At 42.5% G+C, this 23,462-nt stretch overlaps 1 protein-coding gene across 5 annotated transcripts in view; it reads left to right on the top strand.

Annotated features, from left to right (window-relative positions):
• Window positions 1-18,757, top strand: part of ABLIM1 (actin binding LIM protein 1) — a 192,130-nt gene extending 173,373 nt beyond the window's left edge. For 3 of the 5 annotated variants that reach the window (XM_040072219.2, XM_058421561.1, XM_040072218.2), the window contains 7 exons: window positions 352-399; window positions 2,664-2,810; window positions 4,493-4,584; window positions 4,723-4,819; window positions 6,094-6,155; window positions 6,462-6,522; window positions 7,208-8,024. In XM_040072219.2, coding sequence (XP_039928153.2) covers window positions 352-399; window positions 2,664-2,810; window positions 4,493-4,584; window positions 4,723-4,819; window positions 6,094-6,155; window positions 6,462-6,522; window positions 7,208-7,245 — 545 coding nt within the window. In that variant the 3' untranslated portion in view covers window positions 7,246-8,024. Of the gene's footprint in view, window positions 1-351; window positions 400-2,663; window positions 2,811-4,492; window positions 4,585-4,722; window positions 4,820-6,093; window positions 6,156-6,461; window positions 6,523-7,207; window positions 8,025-8,477; window positions 8,553-11,286; window positions 11,368-12,587 lie in introns of those variants that run through there. The other 2 variants (XM_040072216.2, XM_040072220.2) reach the window with 2 other exon arrangements.
• Window positions 18,758-23,462: the final 4,705 nt, after the last annotated feature.

The following is a 23,462-nucleotide window of genomic DNA, read 5'->3' as shown; positions in this document are numbered from 1 at the left end:
TTTGGGGTAGTTTTCCCCAAATGGCTTGTATGTTCACCATTGAAATGTCTTGCCTGCTTACATTTCTCTTTTATCCCGCTTTAAAATTGATGGTTCATGAGTTGATGCATCCACATGTTACAAAATCAGCTCCAAAGGACTTCATACCACGTGTCTTTGACTTTTCACTTGTTCTTATGTTTTCTTTTCTTTAAATAATATGATTTTGTATAATACTAGAAATAGCTTTCTGGCTTTTTCTTGTGCTACATCCTTGATTTGGTCTATCTGTTACTTTAGTGGTGGAGTTATCTTTATCTACAGCTGAAGTAGTTTTCACATTTCCTTTTTTTCTTTTTCTTAATATCACAGATCAAGGTGTCAACATTTACAGGAAACCACCCATCTACAAACAACACGGTAAATGACCTTTCCCTTTTTATTTCAACTGTATTAAAAGGTGTGCAGTTAGTGAAAAGCATCCAGTTTTTACTTTGCAAGCACAAAAATTAGTAACCCAAGCTTGAAGTGGCTGTAATTGCATGTCCTGGAAAGTGATTATGCTTTAAAGCCTGTTGTTTTGTTTGGATTGTATGGTTTAATCGTGCCACGTGGATATTAATGGCAAAATTGCTATTAGCAATGCTGTTTGCATTATGATACCTTCCAGCATTTCTCTTCTTTAAGTTTATATTTTAAGAGTACAGGTACTGGTCATGTTAAAATGGATTACTACTAGGCTGATCTCTGGCAGAGACTTCACAAAATATCCTTATTTTAAACAGATACAGTACAATAATTTATTTCAACAGCAAAGATGGAGATGTTATAATCAGACTGGAATCCCGAATTTACCTTTAATGTGGCTTCAAATAAGAATCTTTAATTAGTGAAGATATTACAGGTGACTTATCACTGACAGGGCTAATTTGACTCTCAACCCTGTGACACAGCTCAGGTAGTTTGCTGTACTTGTTTTTCCAGGTGTATGGGTTCTGAGTTGGACAGCAGTGTTAGTGCTCTAAGCTTTTCGGTGTTGGTGTTGTCATAGCAAGTCTGAAATGGCAATGTTGGCAGAAGCCTTGCCTGCCTTTAGTCCAACAGATGAAGGCTGCATTATGGAGTGTGTGCACTCTTCCCTCCGGATGTGAACAGAAAGCCATGCACAGGAGATGGCTTTTATGTACCTCAGTGGAAGACGGATGACTCCACTATTTATAGACTCTCCATTTTCATCCCTTTGCAGATGTTTTATCCAGTGAAATGTATTTAAGGTTAAGTAGCAAATCAGCAGCACTGCAGGGCTTAGAGGAACAGCTGGCTGAGAGCCATTGAGCTGGGACGAGCAGGAAAGCCAAGTCCATTCTGTAGTCAGAAGTTAACACTGCAAGTTACACTGCTCGGGTGTCACATAAGGGTTTTCCCTTTTTTCTTTTTTAAGTTTCAAACCATATGGTCATTTTGAAAAAAAAAAAAGTCTTAACATTGTTTCTGTTTATTTTTATGGTTTTAATGTATCTCCTCACCTTCCATTAACATGTGAATGTTTAACCACTGACATCACCAATTCTAATACGTAAGTACTGTTTGAAGTCATGCTTTTGTAAACTTTGACCAGCTTCCTCCATGCCTGCAATTATGATTAGAGTTTTCCAATCATCAACTGCTCAGAATTCCTAAGGATATCTAACACTGATGTTGCTTAACTCCCTCGAACGTGTTGGATGAGCAACACAGTGCATCACTTTGTTAAAAGATGTCTTTCTGTTTAAAAAAAAAAAAAAATTAAAAGAGAAAAGGAAAGAAAATTCCGGAACCATTGCTTCTGATACGATAGCTTCATATAAGCAAAGCTGATTTGAGCTAACATTTCCCCAGCTCAGAGGTAGTTAAGGTTGGGTTTAATGTACATTGAATCCTATTAGATTATTTTTTTAGTGTCAAGAAGAGAAAGCCATAATGCACATCCTCACATGCTTTTACAAGGCTTTGGCTTAAAATGGAATTTAAGTGGAAGCCCCACTACCAAGCTGTTTTGTTGGTGAGGTTCATTGCTTAGCAAGTGCCTTGCCCTGCCAAGTTGATTTTAATGTAGTTCAGTGTTTATTTAATAACTTCATATCTGCTTTTACTACTACTGCATGCTCTAAGCAAGGGCATGCAGCACGAAAAAATCCCTAGTTAAACATGTTTGTTTCAGGTTTCTTTTCTTTGTTTTGCAGCTTTTCACAGATACGATAAGAAATAATTAGCATCAGTAGTGTTAGAATTTGTACTGTTACTCTGATCTATTAGTTTGCTTCCCCTAGAGGGAAAACTTAACAGTACAGAAATCTGACTTCATAAATAATCAGCTGTCCTTAGGAGATATTGGCAGATACTCTTAGGCTGCATTTTCTCACTCTTGCCTAATCATTCTTACACCATGAAACCCTAATAAAATCCAAACCTGATTTGGGATTATTTTAGGGTGGGGTTGCGGGAGGAGAGGAAGGTTTGATTCCGATCTATTGGCAAGAGAAAGGCATTGCTTTGCTTCAAACTGCAGTTGGAAAAGCAAAACATGAAAATGTTTGCTTTTGAAAACTAACTTCTTTTAAAAGTATGAAATTTTGCCAAAATAAGGCTTGACCTTTGTACTGCTCCAGATTATTGCCTAGCTAAGTTCCCTGATTGCCATCTAGATGCAGCTGCCTTGGCAGCACAGAGCAAGTCCTCCGAGGATATCATCAAGTCCTCCAAGTTCCCAGCAGCTCATGCACCAGCACCCAACGAGATACCAAAGATTGAGACTGACCACTGGCCAGGCCCTCCCTCCCTGGCTGCCGTAGGTATGCAAACACAAACCATTCATCTCTGCGGCTCGGAAGGTACTGGAGACCAGGGGACATGAACAGTGCTGCTGGAAAAACCTGTAGGAAAGGTGGTGTCCACTCCAGATGCTCACCACAAAGTGCAGTTCTCCTGGTGAGGCCACCGAGTGTCTGATTCCAAATCAGTCGAATTGCAGTGAGTAGAGGAGGCTTTGCTAAAGGACTTTGGGATTGATCACACAGATATTAACCCATAAGCAAATTTTTTGAGCTCTAGTGCAGTATCTTAAAAAGTGTGGTGTGTCACACAATGCTGACTTCTTTCAGTTATTCTATTTAATCTTTTAGTCCTAAACTAATAGTAAAAATTCCATAGAAAACACGATTGTTCCCAGCCACATGACTAATTTCATGGCAAGACACAACAACTGAATTGGAACAATTAACAGACTAAATAATTCCTGATTTTCAGAGTTACTGTTTCTACAGACTGTATTTTTCTTCTGTGTTGTGGCACTGCACATATCTTATTTTCTTTTCTTTAATCCATGTGCATCATCAATTTAATTTTTTTCTTTGTATTTTTTTCCTTTGTTGTGGTTTTATTGACCCCTATAGCATAAAATAAGTGATCTAGCCTGGTTCATTCCTGGAGTCACGTCTGAAGCACTGAGGTGTTGCTTGTTTCACGTCTCTGTGGGGGAATGTATGGCTTTCATAACAATGGGATCTTCACAGGAGTTCTGGGAGAGGAGACACAGGGTGGGAGAGCTCAGAGACCAGCTGAAGGGGCTGCACATGCGGCAGCAGTTTTTTGTTAGTTGGGATTAGAACCTGACAAACACGTAGAGTCCCTGAGTCACAGGAACAACATCAACATACTTGGAGCTCTGTCATCTACATACTTGAAATGTCTACATGCTTTAAACACTGAGTTTGTTTAGCACAGAGTTGGTAAATAAATATATCAGATAAAGCCCTGTGTGGGAAAAAATAGAACTGCTGCCTAAATGCTTGCAGCAATAGCACATCCTATGTATTCATGGAATTGTCCTGGCGTCCAGACTGCATTATTTCATAAGAAAATTCAAGAAAATAAAAATTATTCAATAAAAACTAAGGAACTAAAATATAGAACACCTTTGCTTTAATTTGTTTTAGCTTTATCCAATGGATCAAATTAGTTTACTTCATTTTAGACTAAAACCAATGCCTTGTTTATTTCAAATACAAGTGTTCATTTAGGAGACTAATGTAGTTTAATTTTCCATTTGAAATGGTAATTCAGATTTGCTTCTCTGAGTCTAGATAGTGTAGATGTAAATCAGACTTCAGGGTTTCAGCTGTGATTCAGTTGTTGGTGTTATTAAACCCTATGTTTGCAGAATCAGCAATGTGACCTCCTTTCTCTGTTACAGTGAATCATGACTTTCGTATCCAAAACAATTGCTAGTTTTGGAACTCATGTGTAGTTTAAGTTCTTGTTTAGTTTATAACAAACCTGATAACCATAGGGCAGGCTACCCAAGTGAGTTTAATTAAGAAGGAGTTTTGAAAAAGACTTTTAACTTTGCAAGAAAATACTCTTTGTTTATTTGGCAAATCAAACTGACCAGTACTTTGAACTAGCATTGAAATCTTCAAGCTGCAGTTGAACTGATGCACAAAGCTCTCTCTGTGCTGTGGTTTTGTGGAAGCAGGAGCTGACATGAGACGCAGATCAAGTGGAAGAGAGGAAGATGATGAGGAGCTGCAGAGACGCCGGCAGTTGCAGGAGGAGCAGCTCATGAAGGTGGTTATAAGCTTGTCCTCATGTTGTTTCTGAACACCATCCAAAAATTCGCTTTCTGTAAGCAATTCCTACCACTGTCTTGGTCAGCTTTATTTTATTGATATGTTTTTTTTTTTTTTTTTTAATTGCTGTTTGTAGCTCAACTCTGGTCTGGGACAGTTAATATTGAAGGAAGAGATGGAGAAGGAGAGTCGCGGTAGGTCAGCCCTTTCTGCCAGTCGTTACGATTCTCCAGGTAATTCATGGAGGCAGTAAAGCTAATCCTGAACAAGGGGTGGTAAACACCACATATCAAGCAGCGTCCCAGAAGAGAGACAGCTGGGAAGACTGCTTGATATGTGTGTAAGTGGTGATCTGCCCTGAAAGAGTGGCCTGATTCATCACCTGATTTTGGTGAGGGGAGGACTGTAATGGTTGTTTTTTAATTAGAAGAACTATTAGGCTGAGGATTTTCAGGCAGTTTTGAGGAGAAAGCTGCATTAATATAGATGAGGAGTGGGGTGAAGTGTTCAGTGACTATGATATCACACACACACACACACACACAAATAGGCTGGGTTGTTAAATTACAATATATTTTGCTTACACTGGTGGTTCCTATCCCTGTTTAGTCTCTTCTCCCGGGGAAAGAAATTCAGCATTATCGATCAGTGAGGCTGCACGTTCCAAACACAGCCAGCGTTTTCACCTGGACTGACATTTTCATTGGGTGTATTTTGTTCCAGAGCAAAAGCACAAAAGCCAGCTTAGATTGGTGACTTAGATTCTTTGCCTTGTTGCATATTTGATGTACAACTGTGGACTCCTCCCATTTCCAGAGAAGGGTTTGGGGGTTTTATTTTACTCTCTTTATTCACCAGCCATTGTAACACAGAAGCTGTACTTTGAGCCAAGATACAAGATGAGTCTCTCTGGAGTCATCCACTGGAGCAGCTGCCAAGCAAACTAGGATTTCCTTGTGTTCCCTGTTTTATAAGTGTGTTGCCTTGGTGGCCTTGGAGAGGATTCCTGTAGCTCTCACTCACTGTCTTTGGTTTTTACAGGGCCAGGGTCTATCTGCTCAATTCAGAGCTTATGATTCTTTTATTAACCTTAGCACAGGTTGGAGAACTCATTTATTTGAGATGTATCCATCCCCTCTTTGCAGGGATAATCAGTGCAGTCATCAGTTGCCTTTTGGAATCAGAGCTGATGCCACGGATGATCCATGAGCATTATTTTCAATCCAGTGGAGACCACCTTGATTTTGAGCCTGAAAAAATCAGTGTCTCTTATTAATGGGCTGCCACCATGGCATGATAAAGCAGTTTGTAATTTATAGAATGTGTGGATGCATGTTTGGGTTGAGTTTGGGACTGAGTTTCTCAAAGTCAGTGTCTCTCAGTGGTTGTGTGTATGCTTGGCTCTTTTAACTGTGTATTTTGTAGTAGATGATTCCTCAAGTGTTCTAGGTTTTTTAGTTTCCGTGGGATTTTTCCAGTAAAATATTTTCCCTTCCTCATTCAACAGCACATGCTTCAGCCTCCAAAACCTCTTCTCTCCCTGGGTATGGAAAAAATGGACTTCACAGGGTAAGAAGATGGTGATTTTGAGGAGTGAAAGGTGGCTTTAATTATCCATGGTATTTATTTCCATATCAATTTTATTGGATTTTCAGTTTGATAAATGTTTCTCATAAAACCACCTGAAGTCAGACCAAACCTATTTTCCTCTCTCACAAACTACTTTATGAAAAAGGCAAGAAAGCAATGCAAGAAATGTTGTAAAATTGAGGGAGAAATAAAAGAATTAAAGCAATTTATTTCTCCCCATGTACCAAACAGCTTGTAAAGTCATGAACTGTGAATTTATGTTCCGTCCCTCTTTTCCTGTTGCAGCCGGTCTCTACAGATTTTGGTCAGTACAACAGTTATGGGGATGTGAGTGGTGCTGTTAGAGGTAAGGATCAGGAGCCTTTTACAGTCTATTAGTAATAAATGTAAAAATGTCATGATGTTGGATCATTTCTGCTGTTTTATATTGAGGCTGTGGATGTGATTACTTTCTATTTGCTCAGTACTTTTGAATTTTCTCTAACAAACTCAAGTAACTCAAAGCACTTCAAATACCTGTTAAAACTGTTGGGTTTATTTTGCTAAATTTGTTACGTCGAACTGATCCTTGTTCGTACTTTTGCGTTGGATCAAATGGGAAACAAGTAATGTGTGCATTATCAGGAACATGAACTAAGTTCTGTGAATTTTGCATTTTCTTTCTCTGAAAATTACCATCCACTGTGCAGTCTGAAAGAAAGGGAGATAATGCCCTCTAATCCTCATTGCTGCTCATGGTCTTCTTTATGACTTTGAGCTGGATGTGGTACCAAGCAGTGCCAAATAAAAATTGACAATATTACTTAGGAAAGTTACAAAACTTGGAGAGTTAATGGAAAGAACTACAATACTTGGAGTGTTTGATTCTACAAACTAAGTCCAAATTTAGAAATATATCTGGCCTTAGAGGATCAGATGGGATTTTGGAAAAATCAGGTGGACCTGAAAACAGAAGAATTCTCTGGTAGATTGTGACTGATTCCTATTCTTCCACACTCTAAAGCTGATTATATTTCTCTTTTGCTTTTCAGATTTCCAGGTAGAGTACGGGTTTTCGTCAGTCAACTGACAGCAGAACCTAAAGCAGCTACTTGCTCAACTCTGAATTTCTGCTACAGGAAAGGGTTTCTTAAGACAATAGCTTTGTTTTTCCTGCATGTTTAAGCATAATCACCAATGTAGATTCTTATCAACAAAAAACAGGCACAGCCTCAGATTCCTCCTTGTTACCTCCTCAGAGCTGAGACAGCTCACACCCATTCTGTGACTTCCTCTGTAAAATCCACTGTCTGTTCCTATATCAGTTATCTGTAATGCTCTTCTCTGGACACGTGAGGGTGGATTTATTTCCAGCCTCTCTAGTACTTTCCCCAGAGACACATAGAAAGTCTCTCCAGAGGAAATTTTCTCTCATTCCAGGAGCTTTGAACTCCTCATTTTTACCCTGGAATTTGCTCTCCAGACAAGATGGCTGATCAGTAAATTTCTTCAGTGCTGCCATCGCAGATGAGCCAGAAAGAAGTGTGCTTGCAAATAGGAACCTTTTTACTTCAATTACTGTCTGCAGGGTTTTTTTCAGAATGGTTTGAGTCTGCCTGGCTCCTCAGCACAATCACAATATGACATGGCAATTTAAGAATTTGTTTAATTACTTGAATAATTTTGTTAATGTCATATCAAAATCATGATGATTGGAAAGAGAATAAGATTATGGGAGGGGAGTAGAGCTGTCCACGTATTGTGCTCCAAATGTTGTTTCCTTAGATTTGGTACCTGTGTCAAAACAGCACCTTTTTACCCTATCCCTGTTTGTGTTCATAGTGAAAATTTCCCATTGTAGAGACAAAACAAAAAAAATCCCTCAGCTGATAGAGTAAATTACAAGAAGAGAAGCCCAGCATTGTAAGAGTGCTGCCTGTGCTGTTGGGTGGGATCTGAATTGATGCTAGGGAAGAACTAGAGAAGAACGTCACACCTAGTCACTGGGGTGGGAGAGGCCCCACCACTCTCTGGGGGTGCCCAGGTCCCCCTGGGAAGTGGTGCTGGTCAGCTCAGTGTGGGGCTGTCACCAGCCTGAGCAGGGACAGGAGCTGGGGTGGCTGAGAGGACTGAAGGATCCCTCTGCCTGCCTCAGAGGAGAAGTGAACAGTAGCCATGGCAATGATTGCAATAATGAGACCAAGGATTGAGGCTTGAAGGAGGTCTCAGGGCAAATTCACCTTTGTCTTCACCACTATTTGAGTGCCTTTACCCTCTGTGTGTGTAACCTTTGTGTCTGATGTGTGCCTGTATCCGATGCAGTCCCTCCCGGATGGTCATGTCCCTGGAATGAGAATGGACAGAGGAGTATCTATGCCTAACATGTTGGAGCCAAAGGCAAGTGCAGATGTTATTCACTTTCCTTCAAGACACTGAAGGTTTTACTGTGAAATGCAGATAAAATATGGGAAATGTCTTAGTTCACTTGTTTTCCTTTACGTCACCTCAGTCCCTGCTCCTTATGTTCCAAACCTCTCCCTTTGTTCTGCACTTTGTTCTGCAGGTGTTAGTGCTCAGGCAGGCTTGGGGCAGCCCAGGTGTGATTCCTGGGTTAGGGAAGCTTTTCTAGGGACAAAGGGATGGACATGGAAAGTGCCCCATACCTGGTTCTCCAAAGCACCAGGCCAAACTCAATGGGAAGGTCTCAGATCTGTCCAGTTCGAAAAGTGCTGCAGAATATTGTGTCTCACAACACACTGTTGAGGTTGTCTTAATTCCAAAGATTATGGAAAATCTTTGACTGGAAGTAAGACACCTACATGTCTGTCTGGATGTTCCTTAGCTCTCAGCAGTTATCCTATCCAGTCCATGGTGTTGAATTCCCTGTACAAGAAACTCTTCAGGAGATTTATTGGAAAAAGAGACAATGTCTGCTAATTATAATTAGGACACTAATTAAAATGTTTTTACAGCTATGTCTAGAGATGCCTGAGTCAAAAATGAATATAATATATAGAGGGAATTCAACCAGGGCTACATTTTAAATCTTACAACTTCATTGCTGGTGAACCTTCCATGAAATCATGATTTTGCCAAAGTTACAAGGATCAGAATTTCTGCAGTTAAGTAAGGAGCTCACTTTGCAAACCAGATTACTTCTTGTGCTTCCGAGTGACCTCCAGGCAAACTGTACAAGGCAATAACCCTGGCTTTATAAGCTGAGACCCCAGTGCACTGTGCAGTTAAAAGAGGTTTTTATATATTATATAAATAAGATGGTGAGGACTCCTGAGATACTACTTTTTATTCCAAATAATTTCTCTTTCAGTGCAATAGAAATTCTTAACAGTCACCACTGCTGTTGATGTGCCCAGTGATTTGGGGTGCTGTTTTGGGTGACAAATTCTGTCAGTGTTACTAATGACAAAATGTAATGATTATATATTAATGGTTATTTTAATTATAAAGTTTATGGGAAATTTCCTGACATAATAGATCACTTTCTGTTGCTATTTATAAAGGTGATGCCAGACCCTCAGGATGTGTGAACTGGCACTGTTTATATTCGTGTCAATTGTCCCAATACTAACTTGCATCTGCTAAAATAAAATAAGCCAATTTAGAGCCAGAATGAAACATATGAAAAGTAAAAATTAATAATTCTAAGAATGACCAGATATTACCAAATGGTTCTTCGGAAAGGACAGAATTTGTGCACTTTGCCAGCCCAGACTGAGACATGCCTTGTTGTGAATATTTAAATATAAAATGTACCTATGACCATAGATTTTGACTTAAAGTCTGCCTGTTTAAATATGAAAAGTTACATTTTAGTTTCCTATAATGCTGTTTATGGTAGCCATTTTCATTATCAAACATAAAAAAATGTAATTCCAAATATAGACCTAATTGTACAATTGTGACAATGTCAGAATCTCGTAAGAGTCATATCTTACAATGGGTATGTAAGTACACGTTATTTAAATTATTATTACTTACAATAAAATCAGTGGTGTGTTCATTGATGCCTGAATGTTATTTATTATGTTTTTGAGAAGTACATTGGGATAATTGTTAACAATGGAATGAACTTAATTGCTGAGTACCGCGCAAAAGTTGATTAAGTCAAACATCTTCTGATGTTGAAATAATATAATTAATAGCATTTGATAATAGCTCAGCTCTCTCCAGGAGAGTTTTGGTCGTCTCACTCACGTACCCAGTGGGCAGCTAAGACAGGACCCATAAATGAGAGTAAAGGCTGAGCCATTGCCACTGAAGTTTCCAGAAAGACTTCATTGACTTGAGCAGGGGCTGGATGAGGGGTGTGGGAACGCTGCTTTCCTACTCCACAGAGACATGCAGTGGGAAGGGCTCTAGGGATGCTCTGGCAGACAGAACATGAGCTCTCCTGAGTCATTCCAGGCATGGAAGTGTCTATCCAAAGGGAAAAAAAAAAAAAAAAAAAAAAAAAAAAAATTAGAACAGAGTTTTATTTGTCAGGGATGATTCCAGAAACTGATTTTAATATTTTCTGAAATCCTTTCCAAGCAGCACTGTTTCTATCAGTTGTTTGAATTCTTTAACTATCCAAAAAGGGAAGGAAAAGCCATGTGATAAATTTGATTGAATGCAGTGGCCCCCACTAATTAATATATTGCTTATTCAGGGATGCTGGTTTTTTTATGTACTTTAATGTTTTTAGAGCCCACTCACTGTCCTTAGGGCAATCCACACTCTGGCAACCATTAGTTAGACCAATGGGTGACAAATGCAATTACCTCAATAAACTTACACATTGATGGATGAGGGAATCCAGAAAGGAACTCTGCCTGCCCAAAGCCAGCTGATGTGTTATATACACCATAAAAATTGTGGCTTTACAGTATGAGGTGGTTCACTGCTAAACAAATTCTGGCTCTGTCCAGATCAGCTTGTTTTCTATACAACTTTAGGGGAAAAAGGACAAAGGAAAAAAACAAAACAAAACAAAAAAAACCACGCTGATATTTGCTTTGAAAAAGAAAACAAATCTTTGTGTGTTTATGAAAATGAGACACTTTTTTTTCTGTCTGCTTTAGACTATAAATATAAATATCTCTCTTTCCCCCTTTTTATACGTTGTTAACAGATTTTTCCATATGAAATACTCATGGTGACCAACAGAGGGCGAAATAAAATACTAAAAGATGTAGACAGAACCAGGCTGGAGGTAAGAGAAGCAAGTTCCTAAATGCTCTTTCCTGCTAAAGTTGTTTGTTGTTTGTGAAAGCTGAAACACTGAAATATGGGTCCTGAGAAACGTGGGAAGATTTCTCAGCACTGATCAGGGAAAGAGGAATCAGACATTGGGAGGAAGCAGCTGCATCTCTTCAAACAATCTCCCACATCTCTGTCCCCCTGCTCCTAGACTGAGCTTCTCACAATGCCCTTATGTTTTCAGGCCTTTCATTACATACTTGTAGATCTGCTAAAAGCCCAAAATTGCACAAGTTTCATAAGGTCCATATTGGAATGGAGCAATAGTTTGTTTGATCTTGGACCATCTCTTAGCCAAGAGTCAGTGTCAGCCATCCTTGAGGATCAAAAGTCTAGCTTTCTTTAACTCATCATGAGTCCTGTGACTTAGTTGGAAGACTGGCTGATATCCAAAAATACGAGGATCTAAATCTCTGCCAACAAACAAATATAGCTTTGTGGATTAGGGAGACTTAAGCAGCCCAGTGGAATGTTTGTAGTCAGTTAATCTTCTGTGGAGGTGAATGGAAGGAGCTACAAAAATGTGGATAATATGGCTAACAATTTGTGTTTATGCTCATTTTTATTATTAGATATGTAGTCACTAATCAGAATTCAGTGCTGCATTAGATTAGAGCCACAAGGAGACATCTTCCCCATCCAGTGCACTGGAAAGTGGCTGAAAAAGAAGTAACTTGTGCACAGGACAGCACTAAAAAGTGCTTCATTAGCAGTAGAGAGGTGTGCTGAACAGTTAGCCTGGCCAGACATCTTCCTTCTCAGAGCTTGGAGCATGTCAAGCTGCAGAGCACTCCTAAGAACCCAGTGTCTGTTCAGATTTCCATAGGCAGAGGTGACTTGCTGAAGCCTGGGACAGGGGGTGCAAGAGCAGTCCTGTTCTTTGGTCTCTCACTGCTTGTTGGATGGCTTCAGACCAATCATTTCTCTGTCTCTTCCTTATTCAGTGAGTGAAATAGTTCCCTGACTGGTTCCTTGGGCACCCAAGTCCATGAGGACTTGGATTTGTGTACTGCCAAAGCAGTATTTTTTCCATCAATGGCTCTTACACGGCAACATGAAGTCCCTAAGGCACTCCAACCTCCTGTTGTGTCTCTTTGGCTTTGACTGACCATTGCCTTTTCTCCTTTTTTTGTCCCCTCCTTTTTTTAAATTATTTTTTTTATTTTTTTAAAGCGTCACTTAGCACCTGAAGTTTTCCAAGAAATATTTGGCATGACAATACAGGAGTTTGACAAGTTACCTCTCTGGAGACGCAACGACATGAAGAAAAAAGCAAAACTCTTTTAATCTCACTTTAAACAAACCAACAGCAAATGATGCGTAGAATACTGTATCACGCAGTCCAAACTGTTTGGAAGCAACTACTTATCCACCAAAAAGGGAAAATCAACATAGTGGCACCTCTGCAGTCGAACAAGATGAATGCTTGCCCTCCTGGAACGCAGGGAGAAAATATCTGGGCTCTGAAACAGCAATGATAGTTTTCAGAGGTGTCAACCTGTTACCTGATATTATACGAGATAGAAAACTGTTCTGTTCTTCTCCCTCAATGATATTCCCTTTACTTCTCTCCACAATACGATGGACTTTATTGTTAGAGCCAGGAAGTGCCCTTAGGATGCCTTGTAGACTAAAGTAGTTGTAACCACTCCAAGAACTGGAAGAGAATATATACATATATAAATATATATATATATGTATGTGTGTTTGCCTGTGTGCGCACATGTATTTATATCTCTCCATCTATCTCTGTGTGTGTATGTGTGTATATATGTGTGTATATATGGAGAGGGACATAGGTAGGTCTGTAGTGAAGGAGAAGCCCCTTGTAACTTATCCACGTGGTCACATTAAGTCTTTCACCTTTCAACTGTTTCTTACTTGGCACTCTTTTGACACGGTGTCTTCTTCGTGTAACACAGCCCATGGTGGTGGGCACTCTGCTGACCTGCAGGACACGCCACTTGGATTTCTGGAAAATGGTCTCCCTGTAAATATTTGCTAGCATATAAGAAGTGAATTGCTGTGTGTGTGTTGTCAGTCTCCTCTCTTCCACACTTTCTGCTTGAATTGATAAGGCTGGAGCTTAACCAGTCCTTTGAATAATTTAAGATCACTTAAATAATGGGAATGATGGAGAAGAGTCAGTTTTCTTGTAATTTACTCCAGGAGGTGGGTGGATGGGGGTGGGAGTGACAGAGTGAGAAAATGCTATTTTAAGTGTGCCCTGGTTTGCACCCAGAGATTTCAGGACGAACTCCCTGCTAGTAATCACTAGTACAGCTCATCAGGCTGCAGTGGAGTTGTAGGATTTATTACAATGGCAGGGAGGATGGTTCTCTGCAAGCTAACATGCAAATTCATCCCTCTTAGGGAGGAATGTTTCTGAATTAAAAGGTACCATCAAGGTGCCAAGCTCTGCCAATAGAGGCTTTTTGATTAAACTGCAGTAGCTGTTGTCAATATGGCACAGTGCATGGGGCCAAGCACTCATTTTAGTTAATGTAGGTTTTCACTTGTGCTTGGAAAAGAGGGCACAGACCTTTTTTTTTTTTTTTTTTTTTTTCCCCTCTCCTGAAGCATCAAAATTCCAGCCTTGGTTATTTTTATTTCCCTTTGTGCCTGACTTGGTTTTTGAAGACAGAGTAATCATGCAAGACAGTTTCTGAGCTGCATTGAATTCCTTATTGCTTTCAGTCTTCTTCCAGTATGCTGCAGCTTGAAAAACTGCCTGTATATACCTTAGCTGCTTCTGGGCAAGTCCTATACAGAGGAAGACATGAGCACCAAAGTAATTGAATGGATGCATTGTGGCTGCCGGGTCAGCCTTTTCTCTTCCTTGGTGCTTAACTGCCAATGCATAACTGCACTAATGAGCCCATCTCCTGATAGGAGAAGGTCATTTAAGTTCTGTGTCTGTCAAAGAATACCAAGGTTTCCTTTTTAATGCAGAAACTTCAGGCACTGGAGACATCAGAACCTTTGTGTTTTCTGTTACATGAGACATTGGTGTTAAAATCTGGAAGTCAGGAAGAGGAAGGAGTCCCGTGTAGTTCCGAGATTCAGTATCACTGTGTTGAGTTCTCTGTGTCACCAAATGACATTTCACCATGAACTGTGCAGGACAGCCCAAACCCTGCCTCTGCTGGTTTAGGAAGTCCTGTTGTGACAGATCACTGTGGTTCCTTTGATAAAACCTGAGGTGAAGATTCAGTAGGGGAGAGACAGAGACCAGGGCTCAGCAGCTGCTCCATGTCTCTAGAGCTAAGGGAATATGGGTCTGTGGGACAAGCTGGAGAACGTGCCATCAAGGATCTGGCATCATCCCCACTGAACAGAAGTCCTGGGGACACTGTGACACACACACTTGTGAGCTCTCTGGGTGGCACCGAGGTCACAGCAGGGGTCAGGGTAGCATGTTTTACCTCCTTTTTCAGAACATGCATCTGAAAGGTTTTTAGAGGAGCTCAGAGAAGTAAATGGGAGTCTCAGGGGCTTGGGCAGATTGAAATGCATTTTTGAGTGACTGCTGAAGCCAAATCCATACAGTGAAAGAACAGCAGTGTTTTACGCTCACAGACTTTGTCAGTGCTGGGGTCTCAGAAATTCAGTGTTTGGTCACCTGCAAAGTGTGGCTTAACTTTGAGATGAACATTTGAGTTTTAAAGCAATTAAATTATTAAAATTTTTCACATTTTGTCATCCCACATCCTACAGACACTCAATCTATTGAGGCATTACAGGTCTTTTAGTTCAAGTTGCCTTGACCAGTTTTAGACCTGAAGAGTTGCTCTCCCAAGGATGTGAGCTGCCAGTCTGCATTTTTCTGTCCTCATCTCTAGGATACTACTGAACTTCTCACAGTACATATGAACACACTACCCAGTCATTTCAGAAATTACTAAGCCAGGTTGTTTTCTTACCTCTCCCTCCTATGCAAAAAAAAAAAAAAAAAAAAAAAGAGAGAGAGAGAAAAAACCCCTCAGCCTGTTAGCCTGTGAAGAATGGTATGGTAATTTGGATCTGCCTCATCAACTGAGAATTTAAAGCTGCAGCTTGAGTTTGGGAAGGAATGAAGAGAAGCCAGCTTAGATGTTGCAGAAACAACTCATCTCTGACTGGATTTTTGGGCCTCTGCTGGCTCCCATCTCCCTGGTGTGGAGCAGTCGGGCAGCTCACAGCCCTCTACACTAGACTTACTACTGCTTTATTCCTGACTGAGAACATAAAGGGTTTTCTGAGCTTCAGTTTCTTGTCTATAGTTAATTCTCCACCACCTACGTGTAGACACACCCAAGAGATCACCTGTCCACAAAACCCATGCTGCAGCCAGCCATGGGGGAGGGAGGATTTCTGCAGTGGGCTCTCAGTGATTGTCACTGCAATATTTTCCGTTGCTTTATCTGGCTTTCCCACCTAAAAAAACCCAAAATGTAGCCCCAGGGAGAGTTTTCTTTGTAAGCAATTAATCATTCTCCTGGTATCCATTGAGTAGCAATTCTTAGTAATTCCCCTCTTTGATATTCCCTTTGGGACATGTCAGGAGTTGGACTAGATTATCTTTGAAGGTCCCTTCCAACCCAAGTCATTCTATGATTCTATGAATATGCCTTAAGTACGTGCTTGTGTTCTTCTATCCCCTGCAAAGCATTCGAGCTTCTGGTAAAGTCCCACCCCATCAATGCTGTCAGCAGAATGGCATTGCCAAGAGGTCTAAAAACCGATGGCTCTCGTCTTCTTTTTTCTCCTTTTGTGCTTTAGGAGTGATGTAAGAGCCAGGCCCAGTCAAAGCATTGCTGAATAACCCCACACGTACACATGGGGTTAGGTACACATGGGATTATGAACAGATGCAGATCCTTGAGCACAGGTGCACGTGTGGCACACACCCTCCCCACGTGGAGCTCCTTAGGTGTGGATTGTGGTGTGTTGTGGATGTACTGCAGTGTGCTGTGAAAGGTTAGGCTGGGAGAACTCAGTAGCTTTACGTGGGATGAGACATCTCTGTGGCTCCAGTAGTGTTTTTACTTCTGTCAAGACAGGTGTCATCGCTCCTTACAAGGTCCTATAGTCCTAGGCCTGTGGGCCAGGCACTGAAGTGCTTGCTGCCCTTTTCCCCTTGCAGATGGGAAATCCTTTCTCAGCCATGTAGTTCAGATGTCCTGCTGTTCAAGGGAGTTCATCGGCAGCCTCTTTTGTAAAAGTTTGCCACGCCGAAGGTAGACAGGTTTTGAAGTGAATCCCTTTCCACAACCCCTGTGTCTCCTGACAGGGTCATATCTATGGACAGAGAAGGGTTAAGGTCTGGAAGGAGGAGGGCTGGCATAGGTTTGATATCTCTAGGGCTTGCCAGGGTGATGCTTGGCAGGATTAGAGGAAAACACTGGCATGAGCCTGTAGTACCTGTTTCAAACTGTGAGGAAGTCGAGTTTGGAGATCATAGCATGTGAGCACCCACACTGAAATTAGTGGTTCGAAGCTGTTGGAACAAGCAACAGGAAAATTGGGCCCCAGAACGGTAAAAATATGAACGTACTCTAAACTCTTCTGGGAATGATTTATCTTGGCTCCTCCTGACTTAGGAGGAGACGTTGGCATATTTGGACCATAGTCTCGTAGGGCAGACAGCTGAAAACCACCCTTTCTCTCACTCCATGATTCATTGCTTTCCTCTGGAATGTGTTTGTGAAGGAGGATGTCCACATCCTGAATGTTACCTACAGCAGTGAGGAACACCAGTCAGTGATAATGACAATGCAATAAAACACTTGCAGGAAACAAGAATTAAACTAATCTGTCCAAAATGCCACTCCTCTTTCCATGCCAGAGGGATGCTTAGGGCTTGTCTCCACTGCCCCCTTCCCCATTCAGTTCTTCCCAGGTCACAGTCTGGTTTGTGCCCTGTCAAACTCTGTGGCCCTGTCAACACACCCACTAGAGTCCAGCACAGTCTTCAGGGTAGATGCTTAGCAAGGGCTGCTCTTGACAATATGTGGTACATTTTTACCCCATTGCTGCAAAATGAAGAGCTGGAGAGAGCTCCTGAGCACTGTGACAGTAGCACAATGCACCTTTTTCCCTTAGGGTAGGAACACTCCTATCACTGTGGGCTGCAGCATTGCTCTGGCTGGTGAGTTCTGCCTTGTGATTTCTCCCACACGCCTTTTTTGTGCTTAATGAAATAACAAACAACAACAAAAGAAATCCATCACAATGCAAAGATGCCGAGTTTTCAGTCAGACAACTCTGCTGGCAGGAGCTGTGTGGTGCCCACATTTGGCAGAAGTGTTACTAATTTTAATGTAAGCATCAGTGCAGGAAGTGGGAATGTAATTGGCCATTAATGTTGTTTGCCTGTACGCAAAATAAATTATTTGTTGCCCAAAGGGTTTCTAACAGGGAAACAGATTTCTGCTAATGAGTTGCTCAAAAATGCTCATCTTTGTGAAGAGGTAATACTTCCACGTGCACTGTGGTCCTTCTTCTGAGGTAAAAAAGATATGACCGAAGGCAAACAGTGCCCTGTTCTGTCAGGATCACCACAGTTAGCACGAGTGTTGCTCCCAGGACTTGCAGAGCTGAGGCCCACAGGACCTTGCCCCTGGGCATTAGGGAACGCAGCGTTTCAGCAGCAGAAGCAGCTGTGGGAATCCCAGCGGTGCCTTACCAGGCTGAGTCTCTAGCTCCCTTAGGATGCTTTGACAGGTCCCACTGGACACTTGCCTGGGCTTTTGTCACTGAACACCTGCAGAATGCACTTCCCCCCAGATGCAAACCCGCTGGCAGCAGTGGAGCCTCTCGCTGGCGCTGCGCCCCTGGAGCCAGGGAAGCCTCTGGCTGCTGTGTGCGCCCGCAGCGAGGAGCTCGGTGTGTCGTGCCCAGAGCAGCCCTGCCCAAGCAGAGAGGCTTGGTCGTTGTGGACAACTCTTCCTGTAAGGGGGCCTTACAGCTGGGGGCTTTTTTTTAAGCTTTGGAAACCGAAACTAATTTTTTAAAGGTAAACTTTCCTTTAAATCAGTAGATTTTGGCAATAGGATTTTTTTTGTTACTTTGTTTTTCTTTTCTCCTTCCTACACATGTTACAAACCAGCGTTCTGGGGAGGTGTCCCTGTGTTTTCCATTCATCTGTCTCTTTCTGAGTCTCTGTAAAAGTGAATCAATGTCTTGTCTGTACAGTAAGTCTGCTTGTATGCATAATGAGAATTTGGGCTGGGTTGCTGTTCTGTACAATTAGTGTTCCCACTGTCATACTGCAAACAGCACATATTGCACTCCTGTGCCACTGTAATCTGCATCACTGTTGTACTCAAGTCAATGAATAAAGTTTGGAGCTTTATTCTTAATTTCTGGATTCATGTTGCCTCATTTATTTTGGTTTTTCTTTTTCGTTTCGCAGAGTTATAACAAAGTTCCCTTACAAAATAGGATGTGCTCTCAAGAGAGCTCTCAGAGAGGTGAGATATGAGTGATCAGAGCAAAGCAGCTGACAGTTACAGGTTTGAAAATTGCCACAAGGCTTCTTGTAGCTAAGCCACTAGAAATAGATAGTCATGAAAACCACATAGAAATTAGTTTTGTTGTCAGCTGTGGTTTAAAATGACCTGAGATACTGGCAAGGTGAAACAGACCATGCTGTTGTGTCAGCGTCGAAGGCTAAATGGTTTCCTTTCTTGATCTTCACAAATTCAGCTAAAATGTTAATCCCCATCTTGAAAATGTTTCATATTTTAAGTTAGGTGTTGGCTTTATCATCTGGAGTTTAGACCTGCCTAGCCTTGGTGTGGGTATGGAAGGTGGGGATGATTCCACGGAAATGGGTCGTTTATCACACCCATAACGTGCTGAACACCGAGGGTCCAGCAGACCATTGTGGCAGCAGGATGAAGCCCACAGCCCCTCTGAGGAGGCAATGCAGCACAAACCCTGCACAGTCCTAGAGCCTCCAGAAAGCCCCTGCAACACCAGGATCTGTGCCCTGCAGATCTCCATCTTCCTGTGCCCCAGGTTCTCCATCTTCTTTCCCACTCCTCAAACCTCCGAGACTCCCCGCCCTTGTCCTACCTTGATATTCTTCTACAGAGATTCTCTCTTGTGACCAAGGTGGAGCCTCCCCAGGGTTTTACTTCAGTGTGCTGTGTTGAGAGTGTTTAATGACTGAGTCTGAGACGAGGTGAGAACTCAGGTTCCTGCTTGGAGAGCAACAGCTGGGGAATTTGATACCACTGTGAAGTTATCCTTTAGCAAGGTTCCTATCTGCCCTATTCACTTCCCGGGCCGTGCCTGGAGTTTTGCTGTGTTGTGTGTGTGCTGTGGGTTGCACAAGAGAAAATTCTCTCTGAACAAATCCAGCAAAACCACCTGGTGGCAGTTAGAGGTGTCCTTTCTTTGGATGGCGCCTCTGGACATCTCCTGTCAACCTCCCTGGGCATCTTCACTCCTTTAGGAAGTAAGGAAGGTCTGTGCATGAAGCACCTGCTTCAAAAACCACAAGGGTAAGTCTATGACTTGTCTTTGGAATTCCTCTTGGAAGTTTCCCAAACATAGAAAAAACTCAAAACCCAAAGTCTCCCTTTTGAGTCGCTGTCTCTTCAAAGTCCACCAGCTGGCAGTCAGCTGCCCCCTGTAACAGAGCTACAGTGTAGTGCCAGCCCTGGACATGTCCTGCCAGCCCAAGCTCTGGAGATCCCAGGCAGCAGTCCCCTGCTGGGGATCACTGACCTGGCAGTGTTATGGAGCAGTTGCTCCATTACAGCCTCCCCCAGACCAGAGCTTTGGGAAAATTTCCCCTGCCTGCACTTCTCTGTGTCGAGCAAATCCACAAGGATCCATTCCAGTCATCAGCCCCACGGTGTGACTGTGCCAGCCCGCCTAAGCACATTTTTAATTTCTCTCCAGTTAAATACACAAGCCCACTGAAATCTAAGTCTAGGATCGCTTTTTCCTTTTTTGAATTGTTAGCCCATTTCCCCCTGCTCCCCTCCTCCCCACAAGTAATGTGAAGTTTACGACCCCTGAGTAATGACTGTGGAATGCTCTGCATCCTACAGCCATCCCGAGGCATCTGGCAATGGGAATCTTCACAGCATGTAAAAAATACACAGATAATACCATTGTAAATAAGTCAGATCAAAACAAGTCAAATGTCAATGCTAATTTGCTGTCAAGTATAGCCCAAGACCACTTCCTCCTGCAAGAAGAGAGACCCAGTTCCCAAGTGTGTCTTGCTCCCCACCAAAAGAAGCTTATTCTCCACCAAAAATCTCTCCAAACTCTGAATTAATAGGAGTGGAGGTTTTTTCCCTTTGCTGCTTTATTTTTTCTTTAGCTTTTGTGCCTGTCTGCTGCGGAGTCCAAGTCTGGGAAATGAAACTTTGGTTTTGCCTGACATTTTTCAATTGTAAAAAAGGACCCTTGGGAGAGATATTTAGTGTTTTCTATGGCTCAGTCAGAGGGCAAGAGAGAAAAGTCGTTCCAGGAGTCCCCATTACAAAGCATTTTTTTCACACAGGCTCACTTTTCTTTTTTAAAGGCTGGGAGATTAAAGAGCCGGCAGCCCTGGAACAGGAAGTTTGCTGTACATCCAAAGGTCAGGTGGGTCTCAGACAGCCACTGCTTCCAGCTCTTTTATATACACACTGCAGATTAAAATGGACATCCCAGGCTGGATGTAGCCATGGCAGTGATGGGGGCCCAAGGGTTTGGGGGGAAAGGAAGAGAGGGGAAGCAGGAAAACAGCAGAGCACAGCCTCTCCTCAGGCTGGGATTTCATAAGACAAAGCACTGGGTGGCTGCTCAGCCAGCTTAAGGTATTCCCACGCCCCCACAGCTTTTTCCTGCCATCAGATATGTCAGCATGACTGCTTGTGGGGTCACTCTCAGTGACATTTGGGAACTGATCCTGCTTAAAAAAACATTTTTTACTTTTTATTTCATTGCACGGCGTTGTTGGGGGTTTTGAAAATCTTTTTAAACTGAGTCAGTTCCCTGCTTTGAGTTGGCCTCCCAAAATAATTGTGCTGGGCATGAAAAACGGGGGTGGGCACAAGTGAAGAGCGGTGTCTGAAGAAAAAGCAGGGCACAGTAAGCTGCCTGGGATGCTGCACTCCGTGTGCCATGAAATGTGTCTCGAGCCCATGGCAGAGAGGGCAGCTGGTGGCATTCCCTTTGTCCGTCAACTCCTGCAGTATCACCACGCCCTCTGTGGCTGTCCATTTAGAAGGGTAGCACTGTCTTCAAGACTTTGAGGGTCACGCTGCTGGAGTCAGGTATTTGTGCAAAGTCGTGGGTGTTTCAGCTGTTGCCCCAGTGTGAAAGGGGGAAGGAAGGGGCTGGACTAAATCCCACCTTCAACGTGCACCTTCTGGAGGAGGTGGCTGTTGTGCTGGCAGAGGGAGCCAGGTGCAGACCCTGAGAGCTGCGTGGTCTCTGCTAGGTTGGTGTTCAGGGCAGAAGCTGGGATAGAGCCCCGCCAGGCACCACTTGCTTTGCATTATAATGGCTTTGCTAAAACTGTGGCAGAACTCTTTGGTCAGGAGAAGATGATCTCCATGGATTTGAGTTCCTCTTAGTGAAATTCCCAGCCTTCAGAGTGGGCAAGAGTCAGGGGCTGGGTGTAAATTAATGGTGGATCTCTGGGCAGCCAGTGAAGAAGCATCGAAAGGTGAGCCAGGTCTGGCAGGAACAATCTGACACATTTGGAGGCTGATTTTGCTGCTTGGGGTCTCCACACTTGGGTGTCATCTATTTCCCATAATTTGGGCTACCCCAGCCCCCACAGCTCCAGGCAGTGGAGGGAAGAGTCGATGGTAGAACCAAACCTCTCTGCAGGAATAGCCCAGTAAGGCTGCTAGAGGGAAACAGGGCTTCCCCTTGGCTGCCTCTCCTGGATTTAGGCAAGATACTGCAGAGGAGACAAAATGCAGCAGACTCCATTCAAGGAATTCATTGACACAGGCTCTGAGGTTTTATGTGAACCAAAGTGTTTGCTGTGAAACAGGAGACAAGGTAATAATTGAATCAGGGCTCACTGAATGAACTGCTGCTGAGAAATGCCTACTTTACAGCCTTGATATACTCGGGATGTTCAATGACTGCCAGGAGAAAACTCTGTGGTATCTCACTTAGCTCTTACCCTAATTACCATTTACAGAGGAGCTGCTAGACGAATGAGGGCTGCAATATAAAGGACTTTAGTTAGATTTATTGATGAGACTACATGAATAATTCCCCTTGCAATGATGCATTTAAGACCACAGATACTGTGGGAGGAGGAAAGCCAGTGTTTGATATTTCAAATTATTTTAAAATGTGTGTTTTATTTTTATGTTTCAGCTATTGCTGTTCCCTCTAAATGCTGTTCTCTTTCCAAAGGGGAAAAAAAAAATCCTCCTGCCACCTAGGTTTATGAAACAATAGTAGGTAACTGAAAATAAGCTTCTTCTGAGGCCAGTAAATATTGGAGCATATAAATGTTTCTATGATAACTGGTCTGCCACAGTGCTCAGGCAGCCCAGGGCATAATGCTTCAATGCTCTGATGTTGTTCTGACCTCTTGGCACTCAAAGTTTGCATTTTCCGTAGCTAACTAATTGTTCAGCTTCCTGAAAATTACATTTGTGCTCCTTCTCTGTTGGGAGCAATCCCAACAGAGGACCTTTCGGAGAATTTTCCTGGACCTGCCCAGTTTGAATGAAAATGGAGGTACCACCAGGGCAGGCAGATCACCTGGGGGGTAAAGCTGGCTGAAAAATTGACCCTGTGAAGAAAAATGAGTAACATTTAATCATATCAGCAAGCCTGTCAGGCTCGACATGCAGCCAGCCCATTGCCACTGCTGACATGAGGGAAGGGATGAGGAAAGGCGTTACCTCTCAGTGGCAAGTTTCACCAAAGCAGAACTGACCCCCCTGCAGATCCCAGGATTTGACTTCTCCTCATGGGAACACCCAGGAAAGTTCACCCTAAATTAACTAAAATAAACCAAATTCACTAACCATCATCCCAAATGCCTTTAGTTAGATTAGCTCACTGCAGAATGGAGTAAACCAA

The sequence above is a fragment of the Hirundo rustica genome, chromosome 8 (genome assembly GCF_015227805.2).
Source record: "Hirundo rustica isolate bHirRus1 chromosome 8, bHirRus1.pri.v3, whole genome shotgun sequence".
NCBI lineage: Eukaryota > Metazoa > Chordata > Aves > Passeriformes > Hirundinidae > Hirundo > Hirundo rustica.
Note: the sequence above shows the minus strand (reverse complement) of the source record. Positions and strands in the feature narration are given on the sequence as shown.